At 39.0% G+C, this 24,135-nt stretch overlaps 1 protein-coding gene across 6 annotated transcripts in view; it reads left to right on the plus strand.

Moving 5' to 3' along the window:
• CCNB3 (cyclin B3) overlaps nucleotides 1–24,135 on the plus strand; it is an 80,153-nt gene that overhangs the window by 21,424 nt on the left and 34,594 nt on the right. For 4 of the 6 annotated variants that reach the window (XM_053670654.1, XM_053670657.1, XM_053670656.1 and 1 more), the window contains exons 4-6: nucleotides 16,968–17,098; nucleotides 19,457–22,718; nucleotides 23,691–23,789. In XM_053670654.1, the coding sequence (XP_053526629.1) occupies nucleotides 16,968–17,098; nucleotides 19,457–22,718; nucleotides 23,691–23,789 (3,492 nt within the window). The remainder of the gene's footprint in view (nucleotides 1–16,967; nucleotides 17,099–19,456; nucleotides 22,719–23,690; nucleotides 23,790–24,135) is intronic. The other 2 variants (XM_053670658.1, XM_053670659.1) reach the window with 2 other exon arrangements.

Genomic DNA, 24,135 nt, shown 5'->3' on the forward strand with positions numbered 1-24,135 from the left:
TTGGGAGCCTTATCTCTTCTTGCATTTTTTGGAAGAGTTTGACAAGGATAGCGGTTTGCTGTTCCTTAAATGTTTTGTCAGATTCTTCTGTGAAACTCTGTGGCCCAGGGCTTTTATGTACTGGGAGTTTTTTGATTCCTGCTTCAATTTCAGTAGCTATTATTTGTCTGTTCAGGCTTTCTGCTTCTTCATTCAGTTTTGGAAGATTATATGTTCCTAGAAATTTGTCCAGTTCACCCAGGTTTTCAAATTTCTTGACATGTAGTTGCTCACAGTAATTTCTTACAGTTCTTCGTATTTCTGTGGTATTAGTTGTAATTTTTCCTCTTTTATATCTGATTTTATTTACTTGGATCATCTCTCTTTTTTATTGATGAATCTTGTTAAAAACTTGTCAATTTTGTTCATCTTTTCAAAGAATCAGCTCCTGGATTTATTAATCCTTTGGATTGTCTTTTTAGTATCTATGTCATTTAATTCTGCTCTTCTCTTGATTATTTCCTTCTATTCATTCTGGGCTTTGTTTATGATTGTTCCTTCAGTTCTTTGAGATGTAGGGTTAGAATGTTTATTTGAAATTTTTCTGCTTTTTAGGTAGGCCTCTTTTGCTATGAACTTCCCTCTCAGGACTGCCTTTGCTGTGTCCCATAGGTTTGGGGCTGGTATGTGTTCATTTTCATTTTTTTCCAGAAACTTTTTGATTTTTTCCTTGATCTCATTGTTAACCCATTCATTGTTTAATAACATGTTATTCACTCTCCATGAATTTTACTGTTTTCCAGTTTTTTTCCTTGAGGTCGGTTTCTAGTTTCAAGCCCTTGTGATTTGAGAAAATACTTGACATGATTTAAATTTTCTTGAAATTTTTATTTTAAATTTATTTATTTTAATTGTTGTTCAAGTACAGTTTCTATCTTTTTTTAAAATTTTCTTGAATTTTTTGAGGCTTGTTTAGTATCCTCTCATGTGGCCTATCTTTGAACATGTTCCATGTGCATTTGAAAAGAATATGTGTATTGTTCCTTGAGGTGAAATGTTCTATATATATCAGTTAAGTCCATTAGATCTAATGTGTCATTCAGTGCCACAATATCTTCATTGATTCTTTTTTTGGAAGATCTATCCATTATTGAAAGTGGTGTGTTAAAATTCCCTGCTATATATGTGCTGCTCTTTATATCTTTCTTGAAGTCATCCAAGATTTCTCTTATATATTTGGGTGCTCATATGTTGGGTATATATACATTTCTAATATTTATGTCTTCTTGATGGATTCTTCCCTTGAGTATTATGAAGTGTCCTTCTGGGTCTCTTTTTATGGCCTTTTTTAAAATGTCTATTTTGTCTGGTAGAAATATTGCTAATGACTTTTTTTCCTGTTGGTTTGGTTGGAATATTTTTATCCAACCCTTCACTTTCAGTCTCTGTAGGTCTTTTGTTCTGATGTGGGTCTCTTATAGACAGCAAATATGCAGGTCATGTTTTCTTATCCATTCAGCTACCCTATGTCTTTTGATTGGAGCATTTAATCCATTTACATTTAAGATTATTATTGATAGGTACTTATTCATTGACATTTTTCCCTTTGTTCTTTTCTCCCTCTCTCACTCTTTTTCTTCTATTTCTTAAAGCAGTCCCTTTATCATATCTTCCAGTGCTAGTTTGGTGGAGGTATATTCTTTCAACCTTCTTTTGTCTGAGAAATTCCTGTTTTGCCTTTCATTTTAAATGAGAGTTTTGCTGGATAGTCTTGGTTGCAGGCCTTTGCTTTTCAGTACTTGGAATATTTCTTGTCATTCCATTCTGGCTTGTAGTGTTTCTGTTGAGAAATCAGCTGCTAGCTTTATTGGAGTTCCCTTGTATGTCGCTTCCTATTTCTCCCTTGCTGCCTTTAAGCTTCTCTTTTTGTCTTTCCATTTTGCTGTTTTAATTATGATGTGTCTTGGAGTGGGACTCTTTGAATTTTTTGGATTTGGGTTGTTGTTGGGTCATTCTTTGGTGGGTCCTTCCCTCCTGCTGGCTGACTGAGGGTTACTCCACCTACCACATCTTGTAAGCTGTTGTGCAGGTGCTGCCAGAACAAAACCAGAAAGCCCAGGAACCAAACCCACAGCTACAAAACTAACTCCCATTTGCAATTCTACTATCAACAGAAAATTAACCAGTATTACAAGGGTATAAAGAGATTAAGACTATTATAAGAAAGGAGAGCAAATATGAGATTATCTACTGAAAGATGATTTTGAGAGGGTAGAGGATGGAGTATTAATATGAGTAGGAATTGGTGTGATATGAAGATAAAAAGTAAGATTTACATCATAAATAAAAATGGAATTGAGAAGGTGGAATGTAGCAAGAGAAGGGAAGTGTATTGTATTAGGTTGAAAATGAAATTAAAAAACAAAATAAAATGAGAGAAAGAAAAAGGGAAAAAAGTAAATAAATAATAATAAACTGGAACCAAATTGGAGAAAAAGATCCACCACAGCACTATCAATAACAATTGAGCTAAAATTAATATAGGTGGGATGGGAATAAGAGGGAAAAAGGAAGAAAGAAGAGCTTAAGATTTCTAGAGGAAAAGGATGTATTTGAGATTTTGAGATGATAGAGGGAGTGGGAATACTAAGAGTGAGGAATAAAACCAGGCTAAGACAGGGAAAAAGTAAAATTTGAGGTGAAAAGAAAAAGAAAAAAGAAACAAAGAAAAAGGCTGGGACAAAAGAAAAAAAGAGAGAGAGATAAAAAAGCAGGCTAATATAGGGAAAGATTAAAATTTAAGATGAAAAAAAGAGTAGGAGAGGGGAACAGTAAAATTTGAGATTTGAAATACAAAAGTAATGATGATCTAAAGTTGAAAAAATGCAACAACAGCTATGCTATCCACAACCAATGAGCCAAGATAGCTAATGGTGGGGAGAGAATAAGGGTATTTTACGAATGGGGAAAAAGAATGTGAAATGACCATTGATAAGAACATTGGTTTGAGAGGGTGGATGGGAAAGAAACAGTAAGAGTGTGAAATGGAAACAAGTAGTACCAAGAGAGAAAACAAAACTTGAAATGAAAATAATAAGAGGAAAGAAGAAGGTAAAATGGGGTGAGCAAAGGGAGGAGCAAAATATGAGAATTGAAGTAAATTATAATATAAAATCTAGTGACTTAATGTGCACAAACTTGAAAGACAAGAAATAAATGTTAAAAAGCAATGCAGGAAAGAAAATATCACAAGCCATGGAGAATATTATTGTGGGTTTAATCTCAGAAGCATCTAGTATTTACCACTGTTTTTTTCTATCTAGTTCCACTTCTGGTGATGTCAGATAGTGACCCTGTCTGGCTTTAAGCAGCCTGTTCGAGACTACCAGGGATCTACTGTCAGTGGCTGACTCCTTCATTTGTTAATCTAGTTACTCTGCACTCAGTAGTCAGGCTTAAGCAGCACAGGGTGGAGCAGAATCCTTCCTGTGGTTAGGACTATTGCTTTCCCTCAGGCTGCTGCCACTTGGAGGAGGGTGGTTGGCCTGAGCAAGATGGCTCCTGCAGTATGGGGGATGACGCAGTACTGGGATCCTGGAGGCTGCTCTCTCAGTTCTCTCTCCCAAATTTACCATCCCCAGTCTCAAGCATCTGTAGTCTACTTTGCCCTGCCTTTGCTAGAGTCCAGGGTAAGTGGCTATAAATGAAATTTTACGAGTTGGCCCTTTAAACGACTCTTTGTGTCTCCAGCCATCTGTCTTTGGCAGAGAGCAACCCTGCCATTTTTCACAGCTGGATGTTATCTGTGTACTTTTCAGGCTCTGGTGCTCTAGGCTGGGGGTCCCAGTTTGGGTTTTAGACCCCACACTTCTCAGGGGGATCTCCCTGGCTGCTTAAATATCCCTCTGGCCCTTCAGCTGCCCACTATGGGTGCCCAGACAGCTTTCTCAAGTCTCCACCACACTCCCTACCAGTCATGTGGTGTTGAAGCTGTTTATTCTGTCTTTTTATAGTTATAAGGCTTTTGTCTTGCTATTGTTTAGTTGTTTATTCCGAATGATTTCTCCACAATTTAGTTGTAATTCAAGATTGGCCCTGGGGGCCCTGACTGGTGTAGCTCAGTGGATTGAGCACGGGCCTGTGGACCAAAAAATCGCAGTTCGATTCCCAGTCAGGGCACATGCCTGGGTTGCTGGCCAGTTCTCAGCAGGGGATGCACGAGAGGCAACCATATGTTGATATTTCTCTCCCTCTCTTCTTCCCTTCCCCTCTAAAGATAAATAAATAAAGTCTAAAAAAAAGGTGGTCCTGGCACTTTACACCAGTCAGGATGGCTATCATAAATAAAGCAACAAACAACAAATGTTGGAGAGGTTGTGGGGAAAAGGGGTCCTTAGTTCACTGTTGGTGGGATTGTAGACTGGTACAACCATTATGGAAAACAGTATGGAATTTTCTCAGAAAAATAAAAATCCACCTGCCTTTTGACCCAGAAATTCCACTGCTAGGATTATATCCTAAGAATCCTAAAACATCAATTTCAAAGAACCTGTGCACCACAATGTTCATAGCAGCACAGTTTACAATGGCCAAGAGTTGGAAACAACCTAGGTGCCCAACAGTAAATGAATGGATCCAAAAATTGTGGTACATATACACAATGGAATTCTATGCAGCAGAGAGAAAGAAGGAGCTCCTACCCTTTGCAACAGCATGGATGGAACTGGAAAGCATTATGCTGAGTGAAATAGGCCAGGTGTTGAAAGACAAATACCATATGATCTCACCTTTAACAGGAAGCTAAACAACACAATGAACAAGCAAGCAGAATAAAAACAAAGACACTGAAATAGAGAACAAGTGGACAGTGACCAGAGGGGAGAGGGAAGGGAATTTAAGGGGGAAGGGGGGAGGGATTTGGGGGAACAAATGTGAGGGGCGCAGGGACAAGGGCTAGGGGGTTGGGGGGAGGTTGGGAGCGCGGGACGGGGGGGTGGGCTTGGGTGGGAGAAATAGACAAAAAACTGTACTTGAAAAATAACTAAATTTAAAAAATAAATTAATTTTTTTAAAAAAGGTGGTCTTGGGAGGAGGTTAGTATAACTTCTATTCACTCTTCTGCCATCTTGGTCCCACCCTTGACTAGAATTCTTGAGTTTCCTTCTAAGTTACCTCCCTTCTGGTATTATTGAGGCAAAACCAGCAAAACCCAGAATTAATAGAATGTTACTAATTGAATGTACAATTGGACCAAAGGAAATCTTTGATTTTACATAATAGTAACTGATGCCTACTGAGTACTTACCATCTGCCAGGCACTATTCTAAGCACTTTTTCCTGTATCAACTCAATTCTCATATAAGCCTTTGAGATACAAGCTATAAGTATCTCTACTTTAAAAATAAGAACTTGTCCAATGTTTGTTTTGAAGTCTCTTTAATCTATCATACAGAGAACCCTGGTGAACTATTCCTGTCCTCCTTAGTGGGGCATCTTTCTGTGGCTGCCAAAATACTTGTGTCTACTAGATGATATTTTACCCCCTTGGCCAGGATTGGATAATCATTGTCAAAGTTCTCCCCTTTTGATCTCTGCTCTTTAGATGCTATGTGACCATCTTTGTGCTAATACAATCTCTTCCCCATAGAGGTTACAACATATATGATTAGGTTACAGCGTTGTGGGTAACTTCAGATTTACTATTGGTTAGTTGAAAGAGACCCCTTTCACACATACCTGTGGTGTTAGGTTCATTTCTTGAATTACTTAACCATGGATCTAGAAACCTGGATGAAATAAGGTAGCCATACAAATCAGGACCACCTGAAGCCCATCATGGTGTAACTTACCTTCGCCTACAGAGTTTATGATGTTAGTGTGGTGACACTGCAAAGCAGGGTCTCATGGCATGTGAGAAACTTCTTTGCTATGTCTCAGTCCTTTTTTTCGTGAAGTTTATATGGCCATTTATAAAGAACCAACACAAATAAACTAAGGAAGTACGTGCAGATCTCCAGGACCCTCCTGATACTCTAACTGAATTTAACTTCTGCTAGGCCACATCCTCATCCAGGTTGGGGGTGGGGTTAAGAAAGGCATCCCTGAGCAGTATCTTTGCCTCTATCTAGCTTTCCAGAATCTCAAAATGTCCATTTCCATTTTGCATTCTGAATCTCTATTTCACATATAGGGAGTTTGTAAAACTTTAGGTAAAGTTAAAATTAAAACTGTGCCACACTCTTTGAAGAGCAGAGAGGGATGACTTGAGGGCCCAGGAAAGATTCCCTATTGGATTGTAGTTGTTTGTTATGATATGATGATACAAGGGTATCACATTTGTATATTTCATTTGGAGATCATTTCACATATAAAAATACTTGCAAAAACAGTGCAAAGAACACACATATATCCTTTACTCAGAGTCACCTGTTGTTAACATTGTATCTCATTTGCTTATATACATCATGGCTCTTTTACCCCTAAGTACTTTAGTATATATTTCCTCAGAACAATGAACAACTTTGTAAAATTACATTGAGAGAGAATTTTTATGTAATCTATCATCCACATTCCAGGTTTTTAGTTGACCTTATAAGATCAATATTATAAGCATTTTTCCCCCTCCATGAAAGGATTTAGTCTAGGGTCACTTACTTGTCAGATCTCTAGCTTCTTTTAATCTGAAATATTTCCATAGCCTTCCTTTGTTTTTTTTTTAATGATATTACCCTTTTTGAAGAAGAGTCCCACCCAACTTCCCCTATTAAAAAGAGAACATTAATCATTTTGTGTTTGTTGTTTCCACGTGATTAGATTGATGTACATTCTTGGCTGGAATACTGTGTTGGTGATGTTCTCTCCTTTTTAGGGTATCACATCTGGAGACAAACAATGTACATCTGTCCCTCACTAGTGACGTTAAATTTGATCACTGAGTTAAGATGTTGTCTGGTTTCTCCACTGTATAATTACTGATTTTTTCCTCTTGCAACTAATAAGCATTCTGTTGGACACACTCTTAAGATCCTATAAATAACCTGCTCTTCATCAAATTGTCCCCTAGAGTTAGCATCCATTGATGATTTTTTCCTAAACCAATCTTTATGATGAGTTTTCCAACTCTAGCACTCAATCCCCATTTACCACTCTGACCTTGACATTCTACTACAAGCATGAACCTTCTCTTCTTTCCCGTTTATGTATTATTGGTAAGGGCTTGCGAATTTCTATTCTTTCTGTGGTTTGCTATTTATTATTCTGCTTAATTATTTTTGTGCTGCTGAACCTGCTGTAGATTTGGCTAGTAGAGTCCCCTTTAAGCTGACCGCTCTGGCATACTCTAATAATCATGACATTCTCTCTTTGTGACATACTGTCATAATTTTTTGAGCAGCTTCTTTCCAGCATAACAAGATGTTCCAGATTCATCTTCTACCTATTTTTTCTCAGCCCTGGAGTGGTATCAGAGGCCAAGATCTCAGTGCTAGGTGTGCTACTGGGGTGTCTGATTTTCCTGTTTTTTCTGTAGACAGAACTAGGAAATACCTACATGGATACACACATACACATAAACCTATATATTCATATGTATATATACATATTTAAAAATCATGAGTTCACAAAGCTCTCATTTCAACAAACAGAGTTCATTCTTGTATTCTCCAATCCATATTTGTAACTTCCCTTGTTTTACAATAAGAATCCTGGTTTCCAAGAATATCGGTGTATTTTCTCAGTATTATAATATATCTGAGTTTCAAAATTACTTTATCCATGCCATCATAATAAACAAACCTACTACAAAGAGTTCCAGATTTATTTGCAATATCCCCTGATACCCCACAGACTCATCATGATTGAGGGTGTATATGGTGAGGGTATGTAGTCTAATATTGTGTTTACTTGACTTAGTTGTTTTTTGTCTTGTATTTTCTTCTGTTTTTCTTTAGCATGGTTATAGTATTTATGTGGAATATAATTAGGTTTGATATATTTCATTTCATTTTACTTTTAGTATATTTCATTGATTATGGTTATAGTCATCCCAATTTTCCTGCCTTTGTCTCCTCTGTCCAGTTCTTCCTTCCCTCCAGGAGTCTCCCTGCTTAGTTCATGTCCATGGGTAGTGCATGTAAGTTCTTTGGCTTCTCCATTGCCTATACTTTTCTTAAGCTCCCCTATCTATTCTGTACCTATAGAATTATGCTTCTTATTCCCTGTATCTTTTCTCCCATTCTTCCCCTTCCCCCTCCTAGCTGAATGGTCTCCATATGTATATTCTGTTCCTGTTCTAGCTGTTCACTTAGTTTGTTTTAATTTTTTTACATTCAGTTCTTGATATTTTGAGTTTGTCATTTTTTTAATTTTATTTTAATTGTTGTTCAAGTACAGTTTTCTGTCTTTTACTCCCAACCCAGTCCAACCCCCAGTGTTCCCCACCTGCTTCCGATTTCCACCCCCCCTTAGTTCTTCTCCCCGTGTCCTCCACACTTGTTCCTGTAAACGCTTCCCCTTTTCCCCTGAAATTCCCTCCCCTGTCCCCTCGGGTCACTGTCCACTTGTTCTCTATTTCAGTGTCTTTGGTTATATTTTGCTTGCTTGTTTGCTTTGTTGTTTAGGTTCCTGTTAAAGGTGAGATCATCTGGTATCTGTCTTTTACTGCCTGGCTTATTTCACTTCAGTATAATGCTTTCCAGTTCCATCCATGCTGTTGCAAAGGGTAGGAGCTCCGTCTTTCTTTTTGCTGCATAGAATTCCATTGTGTAAATGTAACATAGTTTTTTGGACCCATTCATTTACTGATGGGCACCTAGTTTGATTCCAACCCTTGGCTATTGTAAACTGTGCTGCTATGAACATTGGGGTGCATAGGTTTTTTAGGATTGGTGTTTCAGGGTTCTTAGGATATAATCCTAGCAGTGGAATTGCTGGGTCAAAAGGCAGGTCGATTTTTATTTTTCTGAGAAAATTCCATACTGTTTTCCATAATGGTTGTACCAGTCTGCAATCCCACCAACATGGAACTAGGGTCCCCTTTTCTCCACAACCTCTCCAACACTTGTTTGTTTCTTTGTTTATGATAGCCATTCTGACTGGTGTAAAGTGGTATCTCATTGTGGTTTTAATTTGCATCTCTCTAAAAGCTAGGGATATTGAGCATCTTTTCATGTGTCTCTGGATCTTGTGTATGTCCTCCTTGGAGAAATGTCTGTTAAGTCCTTTGCCCACTTTTTAGTTGGGTTGGTTGTCTTCTTAGAGTGGAGTTGTGTAAGTTTGTATATTTTGGAGATTAAACCCTTCTCTGATGTATCATTGGCAAATATGTTTTCCCATATAGTTGGTTCTCTTTTTATTTTAATATTGTTTTCTTTAGCTGTGCAGAAGCTTTTTATTTTGATGAGATCCCATTTGTTTATTCTTTCCTTTAGGTCCCTTGCTCTAGGGGACATATCAGTAAAACTGTTGCTGCGTAAAATATCCGAGATTTTCCTGCCAATGTTCTCCTCTAGGACTTCAATGGTGTCACAGATTATATTTAAATCTTTTATCAACCTTGAATTTATTTTTGTGAATAGTGTAAGTAGGTGCTCGAGTTTCATTTTTTTGCACATAGCTGTCCAGTTCTCCCAACACCTTTTGTTGAAGAGGCTATCTGCAGTCCATTTTATGTTGCTGCCCCCTTTCTCAAGTATTAATTGACTGTAGAGACTTGGATTTGTTTCTGGGCTCTCTGTTATATTTTGTTGATCCATTTGTCTGTTTTTATGCAAGTACCAGGCTGTTTTGATTACAGCAGCTTTGTAATACAGTTCGGTATTAGGTATTGTGATCCCTCCAACTTTGCTCTTGTTTCTCAAAATTGCAGCAGCTATTTGGGGTTGTTTATGGTTCCATATAAGTTTGTGAAGTGTTTGTTCTATGTCTGTGAAATATGTCATTGGTACTTTAATAGGTATTGAATTCAATCTGTAAATGTCTTTAGTTAGTATGGACATTTTGATGATGCTAATTCTTCCTATCTGTGAACATGGTATATATTTCCATTTGTTTGTGTCTTCCTTGATTTATTTCTTCAGGGCTGTGTAGTTTTCTGCATACAGGTATTTTACCTTCTTGGTTAGGTTTATTCCCAGATATTTTATTTTTCTTTTTGCTATATCGAATGGGATTTTTTCCGTGATTTCTGCTTCTGCTGATTCATTGTTGGTATACAAAAATGCCTTTGATTTCCAGATATGGACTTTGTAACCCGCTTTTTTGCCAAATTCATTAATTATTTCGAGCAGTTTTTGGGTAGAGTCTATAGGATTTTCCATGTACACTATCATGTCATCTGCAAACAGTGACAGTTTTGTTTCCTCCTTTCCAATTTGAAGGCCTTTTATTTATTTTTTGTTTCCTTTTCTTGTCTGATCACTGTGGGTAAAACTTCCAAAACTATATTGAATAGAAATGGTGAAAGTGGACAACCTTGTCTTGTTCCTGATCTTAGTGGAAAAGATTTTAGTTTTTGACCACTGAGTATGATGTTGGCTGTAGGTCTCTCATATATAGCCTTTGTTATATTGAGGAATGCTCCCTCTATTCCCACTTTGCTGAGTGTTTTTGTCATAAATGGGTGTTGTACCTTATCGAAAGCTTTTTCCGCATCTGTTGATATGATCATGTGATTTTTGTCTTTGCTGTTGTTTATGTGATGTATTACATTTACTGATTTGTGAATATTGAATGATCCTTGCATCCCTGGGATGAATCCCACTTGGTAATGGTGTATGATCTTTTAATGTATTGTCGGATGCAGTTTGCCATTTTTTTTTTTGAGGATTTTAGTGTCTGTGTTCATCAGCGATATTGACCTGAAGTTTTCTTTCTTTGTTGTATCTTTACCTGGTTTTGGGATTAGGATGATGAAAGAGTTTGGGATTCTTCCATCATTTTGTTTTTTTTTCGAATAGCCTGTGAAAAATAGAAGTTAGCTCTTCCTTAAATGCTTTGTAGAATTCTCTTTTAAAACCATCTGGTCCAGGGCTTTTGTGTATTGGGAGTTTTTTGATTATTGCTTCAGGTACATCTGCTGTTATTGGTCTGTTGAGGCTTTCTACTTCTTCTTCATTGAGATTTGGAAGATTATATTTTTCTAGAAATTTGTCCATTTCACCTAAGTTTTCAAATTTCTTGGCATACAATTGTTCATAGTAGTTTCTTACAATGCTTTGTATTTCTGTGGTATCAGTTGTAATCTCTCCTCCTTCATTTCTGATTGTGTTTATTTGGGTCCTCCCTCATTTTTTTCTTGATGATCCTGCTTAAAGGCTTGTGGATTTTGTTTATCTTTTCAAAGAAACAGCTCCAGGATTCATTGATCCTTAGAATTGTGCTTTTAGTCTCTATGTCATTTAATTCTGCTCTGATCTTGGTTATTTCCTTCCTTCTACTTGCTCTGGGCTCTCTTTGTTGTTGTTGTTCTTCGGGTTCTTGTAGGCGTATGGTTAGGTGGTTTGAAATGTTTCTGTCTTTTTTAGGTAGGCCTGTATTATTATGAACTTCCCTCTCAGGACTGCCTTCGCTGTGTCCCATAAGTTTTGGGTTGTTGTGAGTTCCTTTTCATTTGTTTCCAGAAACTTTTTGATTTCTTCCCTAAATTCATTCTTGGCCCATTCATTGTTTAATAGTGTGCTCTTCATTCTCCATGATTTTGAGTGTTTTTGTTTTTTTCTCTTGGGGTTGGTTTCTAGTTTCAGTCCCTTGTGGTCAGAGAAAATTCTTGGTGTGATTTGAATTTTCTTGAATTTGTTGAGGCGCATTTTGTGTCCTATCATGTGGTCTGTCTTTGAAAATGTTCCGCCTGCATTAGAAAAGAATGAGTATTTAGCTTCTTTGGGATGAAGGGCTCTCTATATGTCCATTAAGTTCATTTTATCAGCAACCTAAACAACAAAACAAATGAGCAAGCAAAATATGAACAAAGACACTGAAATACAGGACAGGCTGACAGGGACCAGAAGGGAGAGGAGAGAGAATTTCAGGGGGAAAGAGGAAGGATTCACAGGAACAAGTATAAAGGACACATGGACAAAAACTAAGGCGGGGCGGAAAATGCGAGGGAGGTGGGGAGCACTGGGGGGGTGGGCTGTGGTGGGAGTATGAGACAAAACTGTACTTGAACAGTAATTAAATAAATTTTTAAAAATAAACTGAAAAAAAAGTCATTTTATCTAGGGTATTGTTCAGTGCCACAGTATCTTTGTTGATCTTTTGTTTGGAAGATTTGTCCATTTTTGACACTGGGGTGTTAAAATCCTATACTATAATTATGTTGCTGTCAATATCTTTCCTGAAGTCCTCTAAGATTTTCTTTGTGTATATGGGTGCATATATAGTTACAATGTTTATGTCTTCTTGGTGGATTCTTTCCTTGAGTATTATGAAGTGACCTTCTGGGTCTCTCTTTATGGCCCTTTTTTTGAAGTCTAGTTTGTGTGATATGAGTATTGCTACCCCGGCTTTTTTTTCCCTGTCCATTTGCTTGGAAAATTTGTCTCCAGCCCTTCATTTTTTGTCTGTGTAGGTCTTGTGTCCTGAGGTGGGTCTCCTGTAGGCAGCATATGTGTGGGTCATGCTTTCTTATCCATTCAGCTATTCTATGTCTTTTGATTGGAGCATTTAATACATTTATGTTTAAGGTTATTATTGGTAGGTACTTACTGCCATTTTTGTACCTTTGTTCCTCTCTGTCTATCTCTTTTCCTTCCTTTCCTTAGAGCAGGTGCTTTAGCATCTTTTGCAGAGCTGGTTTGGTGGAGGTGTATTCTTTTAGACTTCGTTTGTCTGGGAAGCTCTTTATTTGGCCTTCTATCTTGATTGAGAGCCTTGCTGGGTAAAGTAGCCTTGGTTGCAGGCCTCTGGTTCTCATTACTTGGAATATTTCTTGCCATTCTCTTCTTCCTTTGAGGGTTTCCATTGAGAAGTCAGCAGCTAACCTTATTGGGGCTCCCTTGTATGTTACTTTCTGTTTCTCCCTTGCTGCCTTTAAGATTCTCTCTTTGCCTTGGAATTTTGCCATTGTAATGATGATCTGTCTTGAAGTGGACCCCTTTAGGTTCCTCTTGATTGGGACTCTGTGTTTCCTGGATTTGTGTGACTTTTTCTCATCAAATTAGGGAAGCTCTTTTTCTTGAGCATATAAAAAATTTAAATATATTGTATTTATTATGCCATTACAGTTGTCCTATTTTCTCTCTTCATTTCCCTCTACCCTGCACACCCCTCCCCCTTCCCCCCTTTAGTTCATGTCCATGGTTCACAAGTTCTTTAGATTCTACAATTTTGATACTATTCTTGCCCTCCCCCTGTCTATTTTCTACTGACCATCTATGCTACTTATTCTCTGTAACTTTTCACCCTCTCTCCTCCTTTCACTCCCCTGTTGCTAACCCTCCATGTGATCTTCATTTCTTTAGTTCTGTTCCTGTTCTAGTTGTTTGCTTTTGTTTTAGTTTTAGGTGTGGTTGTTAATGATTGTGAGTTTGCTGTCATTCTACTGTTCATATTTTTATCTTCTTTTTTAAAATATATTTTACTGATTATGCCATTACAGGTGTCCCATGTCTCCCTCTTCATTCCCCCCCACCTTGCACACCCCTCCCCCATTCCCCCCTCTTTAGTTCATGTCCATGTGTCACAAGTTCTTTAGCTTCTACATTTCCCACACTATTCTTGCCCTCCCCTTGTCTATTTTCTCCCCACCATCTATGCTACTTATTCTCTGTACCTTTCCCCCCTTCTCCTCCTCCCACTCTCCTGTTGCTAACCCTCCATGTGATATTCATTTCTATGGTTCAGCTCCTGATCTAGCTGTCCTCTTAGCTTGCTTTTGTTTTAGGTGTGGTTGTTAATAACTGTGAGTTTGCTGTCCTTTCACTGTTCATCTTTTTTATCTTCTTTTTCTTAGGTAAGTCCCTTTAACATTTCATATAATAAGGGCTTGGTGATGATGAACTCCTTGAATTTGACCTTATCTGAGAAGCACTTTATTTGCCCTTTCATTTTAAATGAAAGCTTTTCTGGATAGAACAATCTTGGATGTAGGTCTTTGAATTTCATGGCTTGGAATACTTGTTTCCAGCCCCTTCTTGCCTGTAAGATCTCTTGAGAAATCAGCTGACAGTCTGATGGGAACTCCTTTGTAGGCGACTGTCCCCTTATCTTTTGCTTCTTTTAGGATTCTCTCCTTCATTTTAATTTTGGGTAATGAAATTATGATGTGCCTTGGTTTATTTCTCCTTGGGTCCAACTTCTTTGTGACTCTCTGAGCTCCCTGGACATCTAGGAAGTCTATTTCCTGTGCCAGATTGGGGAAATTCTCCTTTATTATTTGTGCAAGTAAGTTTTCTACTTGTTGCTCTTCCTCTTCCCCTTCTGGTGCCCCTATAATTCGGATGTTGGAAGGTTTAAAGATGTCCTGGAGGTTTCTAAAAGCCTCTCCTCATTTTTTTGAATTCTTGTTTCTTCATTCTTTTCTGTTTGGTCATTTCTTCCTTCCTTTTGCTCCACTGGATTGATTTGAGTCCTAGTTTTCTTCCCATCACTATTGGTTTCCTGTACATTTTGCTTCCTTTTACTTAGTGTAGCCTTCATTTTTTCATGTAACTTGTGACTAATATCAACTAGTTCTGTGAGCATCCTGATCACCAGTGTTTTGAACTTTGCATCTGATAGGTTGGTTATCTCTTGATTGCTTAGAAGTATTGGCTCTGGGCCTTTGAGGTGTTCTTCTGCTTGAGCCATAATGTTTTGGTCTCTTACTTCCTGTTGTGTATGAGAGGTGAAATCTTAGGTGTTCATGGGGTGGGTCAACTAAGTTTCTGGGTTGTCACTGGAGGTGGGGTCAGAGAGGGAGCAATGGCATTTGTTCTGCCCTCTCTCGGATTTCAGTCCCCTCTGCCCCTTCCCACAAGCAAATTGGGCCCTTTTGGTGGTGGTTCCTGGGAGGGTGGGCTTGTGTCCTTTCTAGGATCCTATGGTTCTCTCCAAGGAACTCTCCTGTGAGGCTTGGAGCCTCTCCCTGCATCTCAACCCCCCAAAGTTTTTGTAGTAGGTACTTTTATGCTTTATTTCCCATTGCTGGGGCCCTGAGTTGCATGGTCTGTCTTGCTGACCATTTTTAAAGCTGTCTGGTTTATCTGCGTGTGAATGTGTGTCCATGGTCAGCCAGTTGCCTTGGGAGCCTTACTGGGTTTTGTCTGGTGGCCGCCCGGTCCACTAACAACCACCTTTTTCTCCCGGACCTCCTCTCTGCAGAGTCCTCCCCTCTTACCAGTCTGGATGAATGGTTTGGTGTTGTCGGACTTTGGTACAGTTGAATTTTCTGTCTGTTTGGGTTGTGGTTTTTTCCTAAATCTTCGTTGTCTTTAAATTTGGTTGTGCGAGGAGGTACAGTATTTCCACCTACACCTTTATCTTGGGCAGAAGTCCTCAAATAGGTTTTTAATTTCTTCTCTTTTTCTTCTCCTTCTGTCATTTCTATGATTCAGATGTTGGCCTTCTTGCAGATGTCCCAGAGTCTTCTTAAACTTGCCTTTTTTTAAAAAGTTTCATTTCTTCATTTTGTTCTGGTTGAATGTTTGTTTCTTCCTTATGTTCCAAAATGTTGATTTGAATCTCAATTTCGTTCCCTTCATTGTTGGTTTACTGTGGATTTTTCTTTATTTCCTTTAGTATGGCCTTCCTTTCTTACCTTATGCTTCTACTTTATTCAGTGAGTGCTTTGAGCATTCTGACTGCCAGTGTTTTTAACTCTGTATCAGATACTTTGTCTATCTCCACATCACTTAGTTCTTTTTCTGGGGTTCTGTTCTGTTCCTTTATTTGGGCTATATTTCTTTGTCTCCTGATTTTGGCAGCCTCCCTCTGTGTACTAGGTAGAGCTGCTTTGATTCCATTTTAGCACACTTGTTAAGTTGTGTGAGGTGGAGCCTTGGGTATTCACCAGGGCAAGGCAACTGTGGCTCCTTGTGTGGGGGAGTGGTTGAAAAGAAGACAGTGTCACTGCTGGCTGACTTCTGGGGGATTGCCTGGCCTTCACCCCATTTCCAGTCAGTTCACCCACTTCCCGTATGTGACTGGTGCCTCTCTAGCTGCTGTCCTGGTTGTGGTTCCCAGGGTGGGTGGGTTTGCATGTGTTGGGCTCTCCTGAAAAAGCAGTTTTTCCCACCACCCCAAGCTCCACTGGGTTTATACCCAGAAGTTATGAGGCTTTCTTTATGCTGTGCTGCACCATCTGGCCTGGTGCTGGGTTTGCTCACTTATAAGGTATCTCTTTGTAAGACACCTTGTGGTGGAATTTTATCCACCAGATATGAATGTGGGGCTGCCCATTCTGCCAGCTGCTGCTACCTCTCTGCCTGTCCACCCCTGGCTCATCACTGCCACACCGAGTCCTCTCCACCCTGACTCTCCTCTCAGCCCCTCCTACCTTTCTGCATGAATATAGCTTCTTTAAATCCTTGGTTGTTGGACTTCTGTACAGTTCTGGGTATTTTTCATTTCTAAGTTAGTTGTGTTTCTTCTTATGGTTGTGCAGTGAGGCAAGGTGTGTCTACCTCTGCCTACACCATGACTGGACCAATTTATTTCATTTTAAATGGGATCAAAGTGGAATGTGATATTAACAAAACATCTGTTGGGTAATTTGTCAGCCAGTATGTATGACATGGAGATGAGAACTACTTCCTTTGTGTCTTAGAATCACTTAGAGCTTAGTGCTGCTATTTAGCTAATAATTACAAATTCTGTTATACTGCTAACTTTCACTGTGACTAGTCCACTTCAGTGCTATACTGACTGTGAGATGTTTTGGTTATTCCTGGGAACACTCAAACAAGGTATCTAGGGTGAGGATGTGGGTCAGAACTTTCCTATAAGAGCCACCTATGGGGTAATTTGTGGTGCTCTCAATTTTTTTGCTTTCCCCTCCCCTGTTTTTGTAGGCTTCTCAAAGTCAACCTGCACAGTCCAAGAAGGAAGCCAGGAAGGAGTTTGTTAAAGATATTTCCAAGAAGATAAACAGGACCAAACCTCCTCTGGAGTTGGCCAAGAGCAATGAGATGAATATAAAACAGTGAGTAAGAGGGGAACATATAGGGCATTGTTTTACATGGTCAAGTAGATTGTATGACATCCTTTTGATCCCCTTTCATTCCCATTGAGAAAATGTTTAATGAGCCATGTTGTTGATTACTACATTAACTCTCATTGCTGAGGTGGGCCCAGCTGTGGTTGCTAAAGTGTTAACCAGTGCCTTAGATTTGGCAAAGTAACCATTTCAAATGTAAGGTTACAGAGATTTACTTTAAAAAATTTATTGAATTTATTGGGATTACATTGGTTATTAAAATTTTATAGGTTTCAGGTATACAGTTCTATAATATATCATCTGTATATTGTGTGTTCACCACCTCAAGTTAAGTCTACTTCTATCACCATTTATTTACCTTTTACCCTCTTCCACTTCCTCCCACCCACCTTTTCCATTGATAATCACATACTGTTGTGTGTGTGTGTGTGTGTGTGTGTGTGTGTTTTACTTACTTTTAAGGTTTTCTTTTCAGAGTTTTAAAGTTTTAGGTCTTAATTTAGGTTGTTGAGGTAATTTTTGTTGGTGGTGTATATTAGGGGTCTAAATTCATTATTTTGCATGCATATAGCCAGCTGTCCCAGTACCTTTTTCTTAAAAAGGCTAATCTTTCCCCACTTAATTGTCTTGGCACCCTTGTCAAAAATGAATTGTCTATTAACTGTAAGTGTTTTGTATTTTTTTTAAATTACCCTCACCCAAGGACATGCTTATTGATTTTAGGGAGAGGGGAAGGAAGAGAGAGAGAGGGAGAGAAACTGTTGTCAAAGAGAAACATCTTCAGTCACCTCTCATACTTGCCCCAACCAGGGACCAAATCTGCATCCTAAATATGTGCTGGAATTGAACCCATGGCCTTATGGTTTATGGAATGGTGCTCCAACCAACTTAGCAACACTGGCCAGGGCACGTGTTTCATTATATCGGCACCACACTATCTTGATTATTGTTGCTCTGTAGGGCATTTTGAAATTGAAGAGTGTGACTCCTCTAACTTTGTTTCTCTTTTTCAAGATTGTTTTGGCCATTCTGATTTTGTGCAATTCCATATGACTTTTAGAATCAGCTTTCTATTTCTAATAAGCCAGATAGCACTTACTTTTAAACAATAATTCATTGTTTGTATTATATTTTTTAGAGTTTTACAACCATCACAACTATCTAATTTTAGGACTTTTCCAACACTCCACTCCCCCACAAAAGAAGCTCATACTCATTAGTAGTCCCTTCCCTTTTCTAGTCTCCATTTCTACACTTCCTTTTCCAGACCCTGCCCCTTCTCAGCCCTGGGCAACCACTAATCTACTATCCATTATGAATATACATCTATGGGTATGTTTGTTCTGGATGTTTTAAATAGATGGAATCATAAGCTATCTAGTGTTTTGGAGGTACTTTTGTTCAGACTGATGATTGTATTTGCCTTTAATCCTTTCTCTTATTCTGATTTCTAGTCATCTAATGATTTGGTCATACTAGATTAGTTACTGCAATTGGACATGAAATCCTGTTCAAAACAAAGCTTTGCATCTGACATGTGTGAAAAATGCCTATTTTGGTCTTATCATATCTTCCACTGAGAAAATATCTTGTGAATAGCCTAGGATGAAGGGACTGTGATTAGACACCACCAGTGTTAAGTATCAGCCCACTGTTGACTTATAATCCTTCACCATATACCTCTCTCTTATAATTCTCTCTCATAAGCCTTCAAAAAATATTAATTTCAACTTTCATTTTATCAGATGTCTGGTGTTGATAGATAAAAACAAATAAATGCAGCTAGTGAGGGAGACTGATGTATAAGCGAAGTTATACAATGCGTAAGTGTTATAATGAAAGTTCTTATATACAAATAAAGGTAAGAAATCATATATGAGAAAAGTTTAAAATGGATTTCAGGAGAAATTTTTTCAGAAAAATGTTGGGGACCTAGGCCATAGAAACTACACACTATGCCACTTAGTTGATTGACTGTGGTACTCAATGACTTTTATTTTTAAGGTCTTATCTATTTATAGAGGGAAGGGAAGGGAAGGAGAAAGAGAGGTAGAGAAACACCAATGTGTGCCTCCCTCTCATGCACTCCCCACTGGGTACCTGACCTAGTCCATGACCCAGTCATGTGCCCTGAGATTTGTAACCCTTAGATTTGCAGGCCTGTCCTCAATCCATGGAGCTACACCAGTCAGGGACTTAATGGCTTTTATACTCTTAATATGTCTCTTGGAGTTGAAGCCCGTTCCTCTTCTATACATTTAGTAAATATAGCAACAAAATGAGATGGCAGGTGAAGATTCTAGATAATACATTCTTCTTACCCAGACATTGTTTTCTTTACAGATATGAGCTGGAACCTTCATCAGCAGCAGTTTCTGATACCCCCATGGTATTATACATTATAAAGAAACCACACACTCCAAGGACATTTATTATTTCTGAAACACCCACTACTGAGGAGCCTTCTCATATCAAAAAGATATTAGTTTTAAAAGAGAAACCCACTACTGGGGACACAGTCCTCAATAGGAGGTCATTATCTTTAAAGAAGCACATAAATCAGAATAACATCCCTCAATTCGAGAAGCCACTAACCTTGCTTGAGGAGACTGAGAGTGATTTACAGTATATTTTAGAGCCAGAGACTTTTGGGAAGAAACAAAAAACTGAGGAGGCAGTTGTCACCCAGAGGAATTTATCCTTTAAGGAGATGTGCACATGTCAGGGGAAGCAGCCCTGCTGTGAGAAGGAGATGACATTGCCGAATATTAATGTTGAAGAGGATTCCTTCTTTATGGAGCCAATGAACTTAAGGAAGAAGCCTGAAACGAAGGAGGCAACCCCCACCAAGAGGCTATTAACTTTAAACAAGTGTGCCACTCAGGAAAAGATGTCTCATGAGAAGAAGCCACTAATATTGCAGAAGGCCACCTCGGGAAAAGAGTCACTCATTGAGAAATCATTGTCCTTTGAGAATATGTGTACCACTGAGCAGTTCTGTTTCCAAGAGTCATCTCTGTTGCAAGAGAAGCACACCAGTCAAGGGGAGGTGTCTCTTTTGAAGAAGCCCTCAACCTTGCAAAAGATGACAACTAAGGAGGAGTCACTTTTAAAGGAGACTCTGGTCTTTAAGAAGAAGCGTACCATTGAGGAGGCAACTGCCACCAAGGAGCTAGTAATTTTAAAGAAGAAATGTACCACTCGAGATAAGATATCCTGCTTGAAGACCATTTATGAAGCAAAGTCAGTCATTAAGGAGCCATCCTCCTTTAAAAAGAAGCCTACTACTGAGGAGGAGTTCCTCTTCAAAGAAGCATCTGTGTTGCCAGAGAAGCATACCACTCAGGGGGAGGTGTCCATCTTGAAGAAGCCCTTGGTCTTGCAAAAGAGTCCAACTGAAGAGGAGTCACTTTTAAAGGAGACTCTGGTCTTTAAGAGGAAGCGTACCATTGAGGAGGCAACTGCCACCAAGGATCTAGTACTTTTAAAGAAGAAATGTACCACTCAAGATAAGATATCCTGCTTGAAGACCATTTATGAAGCAAAGTCAGTCATTAAGGAGCCATCCTCCTTTAAAAAGAAGCCTACTACTGAGGAGGAGTTCCTCTTCAAAGAAGCATCTGTGTTGCCAGAGAAGCATACCACTCAGGGGGAAGTGTCCATCTTGAAGAAGCCCTTAGTCTTGCAAAAGAGTCCAACTGAAGAGGAGTCACTTTTAAAGGAGACTCTGGTCTTTAAGAGGAAGCGTACCATTGAGGAGGCAACTGCCACCAAGGATCTAGTACTTTTAAAGAAGAAATGTACCACTCAAGATAAGATATCCTGCTTGAAGAAACCACTAGTATTGCAGACCATTTCTGAAGGGAAGTCAGTCGTTAAGGAGCCATTGTCCTTTAAACAGAAGCCTACTACTGAGGAAGAGTTCCTCTTCAAGGAATCATCTGTGTTACCAGAGAAGCATACCACTCAGGGGGAGGTGTCCATCTTGAAGAAGCCCTTAGTCTTGCAAAAGAGTCCAACTGAAGAGGAGTCACTTTTAAAGGAGACTCTGGTCTTTAAGAGGAAGCGTACCATTGAGGAGGCAACTGCCACCAAGGATCTAGTACTTTTAAAGAGGAAATGTACCACTCAAGATAAGATATCCTGCTTGAAGAAACCACTAGTATTGCAGACCATTTCTGAAGGGAAGTCAGTCATTAAGGAGCCATTGTCCTTTAAACAGAAGCCTACTACTGAGGAAGAGTTCCTCTTCAAGGAATCATCTGTGTTGCCAGAGAAGCACACCACTCAGAGGGAGGTGGCCCTTTTGAAGAAGCCATGGGCATTGCGAGAGAATATTCACAGTAAAGATGAATTTCTTATGGAGCCAGTTTCCTTGAAGAAGAAACATACCATGAATGAGGCAATCTCTAGCAAGGAGCTAATATCTTTAAAGAAGAAAGAGTGCACCACTCAAATAATGATGTCCACTTGCCAAGTAATACTGGACTTGCAGAATATTACTGACAAAGATGAAGATCCCTTCTTTATGGGGCCAGCATCACTTAGGAAGAAGTCTTCAACTGAGGAAGCAGCCCTTACCAAGACACCATCATCGACAAAGAAGAAGCGACTCACTCAGGGAAAGATGTTTCTCTTAGAGAAGCCACTGGTGTTAGACAAGACTACCTCTGAAGAGGGGTCACTCCTTCAGAAGGCATTGCCCTTTAAGAAAAAGCCTAAAACTAATGAGGAGTTACTCCAGCAGGATCCATGTCTATTGAAAGAGGATCACACCACTCTGCAGAAGCCGTTGGCTTTGCCAGAAAAGACTACCACTAAAGAAAAATCATATATTAAGGAACCATCAGAGAAGAAGCCTATCACTGAGGAGGAATTCCTCTTTCAGGAGCCATTTTCATTGCATGTTAAACCTACTAACAAAGATAAGTCCCTTTTCTGCAAGTGTTTGAACAGGCAGAATAAGACGGATAGCAAAGAGGACTCCATGAAGAAGCTGTTGACTTTGCAGGAGAAAAGCACCACTGAAAAGGATTCCCTTTTCAAGAAACCATTGGTTCTGAAGAAGAATCTCTCTAATGAGGCAACAACAAGCATACAGAGCCAATTATCTTTAAAGAAGAAGCCTACTCCTCAAGGGGATGTGTTTCCCTTGAAGAAGCAGTTGTCCTTGCAAAAGAACACCTCTAATGAAGAGTTCCTTATTAAGCAACCACTGAAGTTGCAGGAGAAGCCCAGCACTAAGAAGGAGTCCCTCTTCAAAGAATTAGCCTTTCATGGGAAGTCTACCCCTAATGAAGCATTCCATTTCAAGATGTTCTCCTTGAATGAGAAACCCACTACTGGGCAGGAGTTGTCATTTGAGGAGCCACTGGCCTTGCAAAATAATCCTACCCACAGGAAAGATAGCTTTCTTAAAGATGTCTCTATCCAATTTGAGAGTAGCCCACATGTATTCAGAACCACCTCTGAATCTAGAATAGGCATGTCCAGCTCTGGCATCATGTCCATTGTGAGAAAGTTTAATACCACAAAGAAGTCCAGTGATTGTGAATCCGGTTCCAATAAACCTTTCTCATCTTGTGGCAAGAGATTACAGAAGGAGGTATTTCACTCTCTTTTTAAATTAGATGAAATGTTCTTTGTTGTTTTGGAGGTACTGCTAGCAAAGAGATATTTTTTGTTAAGCAGCAATTGAGCTGTGTGTTATATGCTATAGTAAATCAAATTGGCCTTTTAGAATCTCTTGACTTCCCAATTGGCATAGTGATTTATCTAAGCAATTAGAAAGTATTTATCCCAGGAATACCCACAAGGGCCTGGAATACTATGTATACAGGTGTGGACAAAAGTAGATTAACAGTTGTTCATATGGATAAAGACATGCAGGTTATAATTATTACAATAATTTTATTAACTCTAAAGAATGTCACAATGGCATAGTAAACCTGCTTTTGCCCACCCCAGTTTATATAGGCTTTACGGTAGTGTTTACATCTTTCAGGAAATTGCCTTTTTTAGTAATTGCAATCTGTATTCAAGTTGGCTTCAAAGAAGGATAAAGTTCACAGAGGCATCTCCCAAGAAAGGTGGTCTTTAAGTTGTAAATTGAAAGGATGGCAGGATCAGATTTGGCAAGTAGGAGGAGAAATGTCACTCTTGTAGGCAAAACAACCTGAATAAATGTGTAGAAGGGAGGAAAGGGCTACTAAGAAGATGAATTGGGTGAGATCAAAGCATTGGGACATAACAAGGAACCTAAGAAGACAGGTGACATAAACTGAAATAGTAAAATAAGAGTGTCTTTGTTGAAGAGTCTTGAGCTTACCTGTAAAAATGGTGCCTGGTTCCTAGGGTACAGAAGGCATGTACAAGGAAGACTAAGTATTTCTTGGTTGTTCAGGAGTACAGGGATTGCAGGGTCTGGGGGTGCTCTGTTATAGCTTAGGATGTATGAGGCTTGAGGAACCTTAGCAGAAAATGACAGTGGGAAGAAAGGAGTCATTCTTTATGTATATGTGCTAAGACTTCTTAGGAATGTTTCTCCTCCTAATATGTCTTTTTGGTGATTTCCAAGCAGATTACCCTACTGGAAGATATTGGCAAGAACCACAGTAATCTAACTTTCGACTCAATATATGTCAAGGCTATCTTCAGATACTTGAAGGAGAGAGAGGTGTGTAGGTAGCTGTTGGGGGGGGCAATGATTTCTAGTTCTCATTTCCTTGTCACTCCATCGTTCAAATGCAAGTTGAAAGGGGAGCAACAGCTGGCATCTGTTGGTAGCTTACTATGAGTTAGACTTTGTGCTACAGGATTAATAGGCATTATTTTGTTTAATTCTCCCAATAATTTCATGATGATAGGTATTATTATTATCCTTTTTATAGTTGGGGGAAACTGCTCATATTCATAGAACTAGTGTGTGGTAGAGCTGTGATATGAACTAAAGTCTTGTAACCTATAAGAACATAAGCCTGCACCTGTAATTGCTGAGGAGGCAGTCTCAGATACAAAAATGG

This window comes from Artibeus jamaicensis, unplaced genomic scaffold, assembly GCF_021234435.1.
Source record: "Artibeus jamaicensis isolate MK-2021 breed Jamaican fruit bat unplaced genomic scaffold, CSHL_Jam_final contig_60, whole genome shotgun sequence".
NCBI classification, from domain to species: domain Eukaryota; kingdom Metazoa; phylum Chordata; class Mammalia; order Chiroptera; family Phyllostomidae; genus Artibeus; species Artibeus jamaicensis.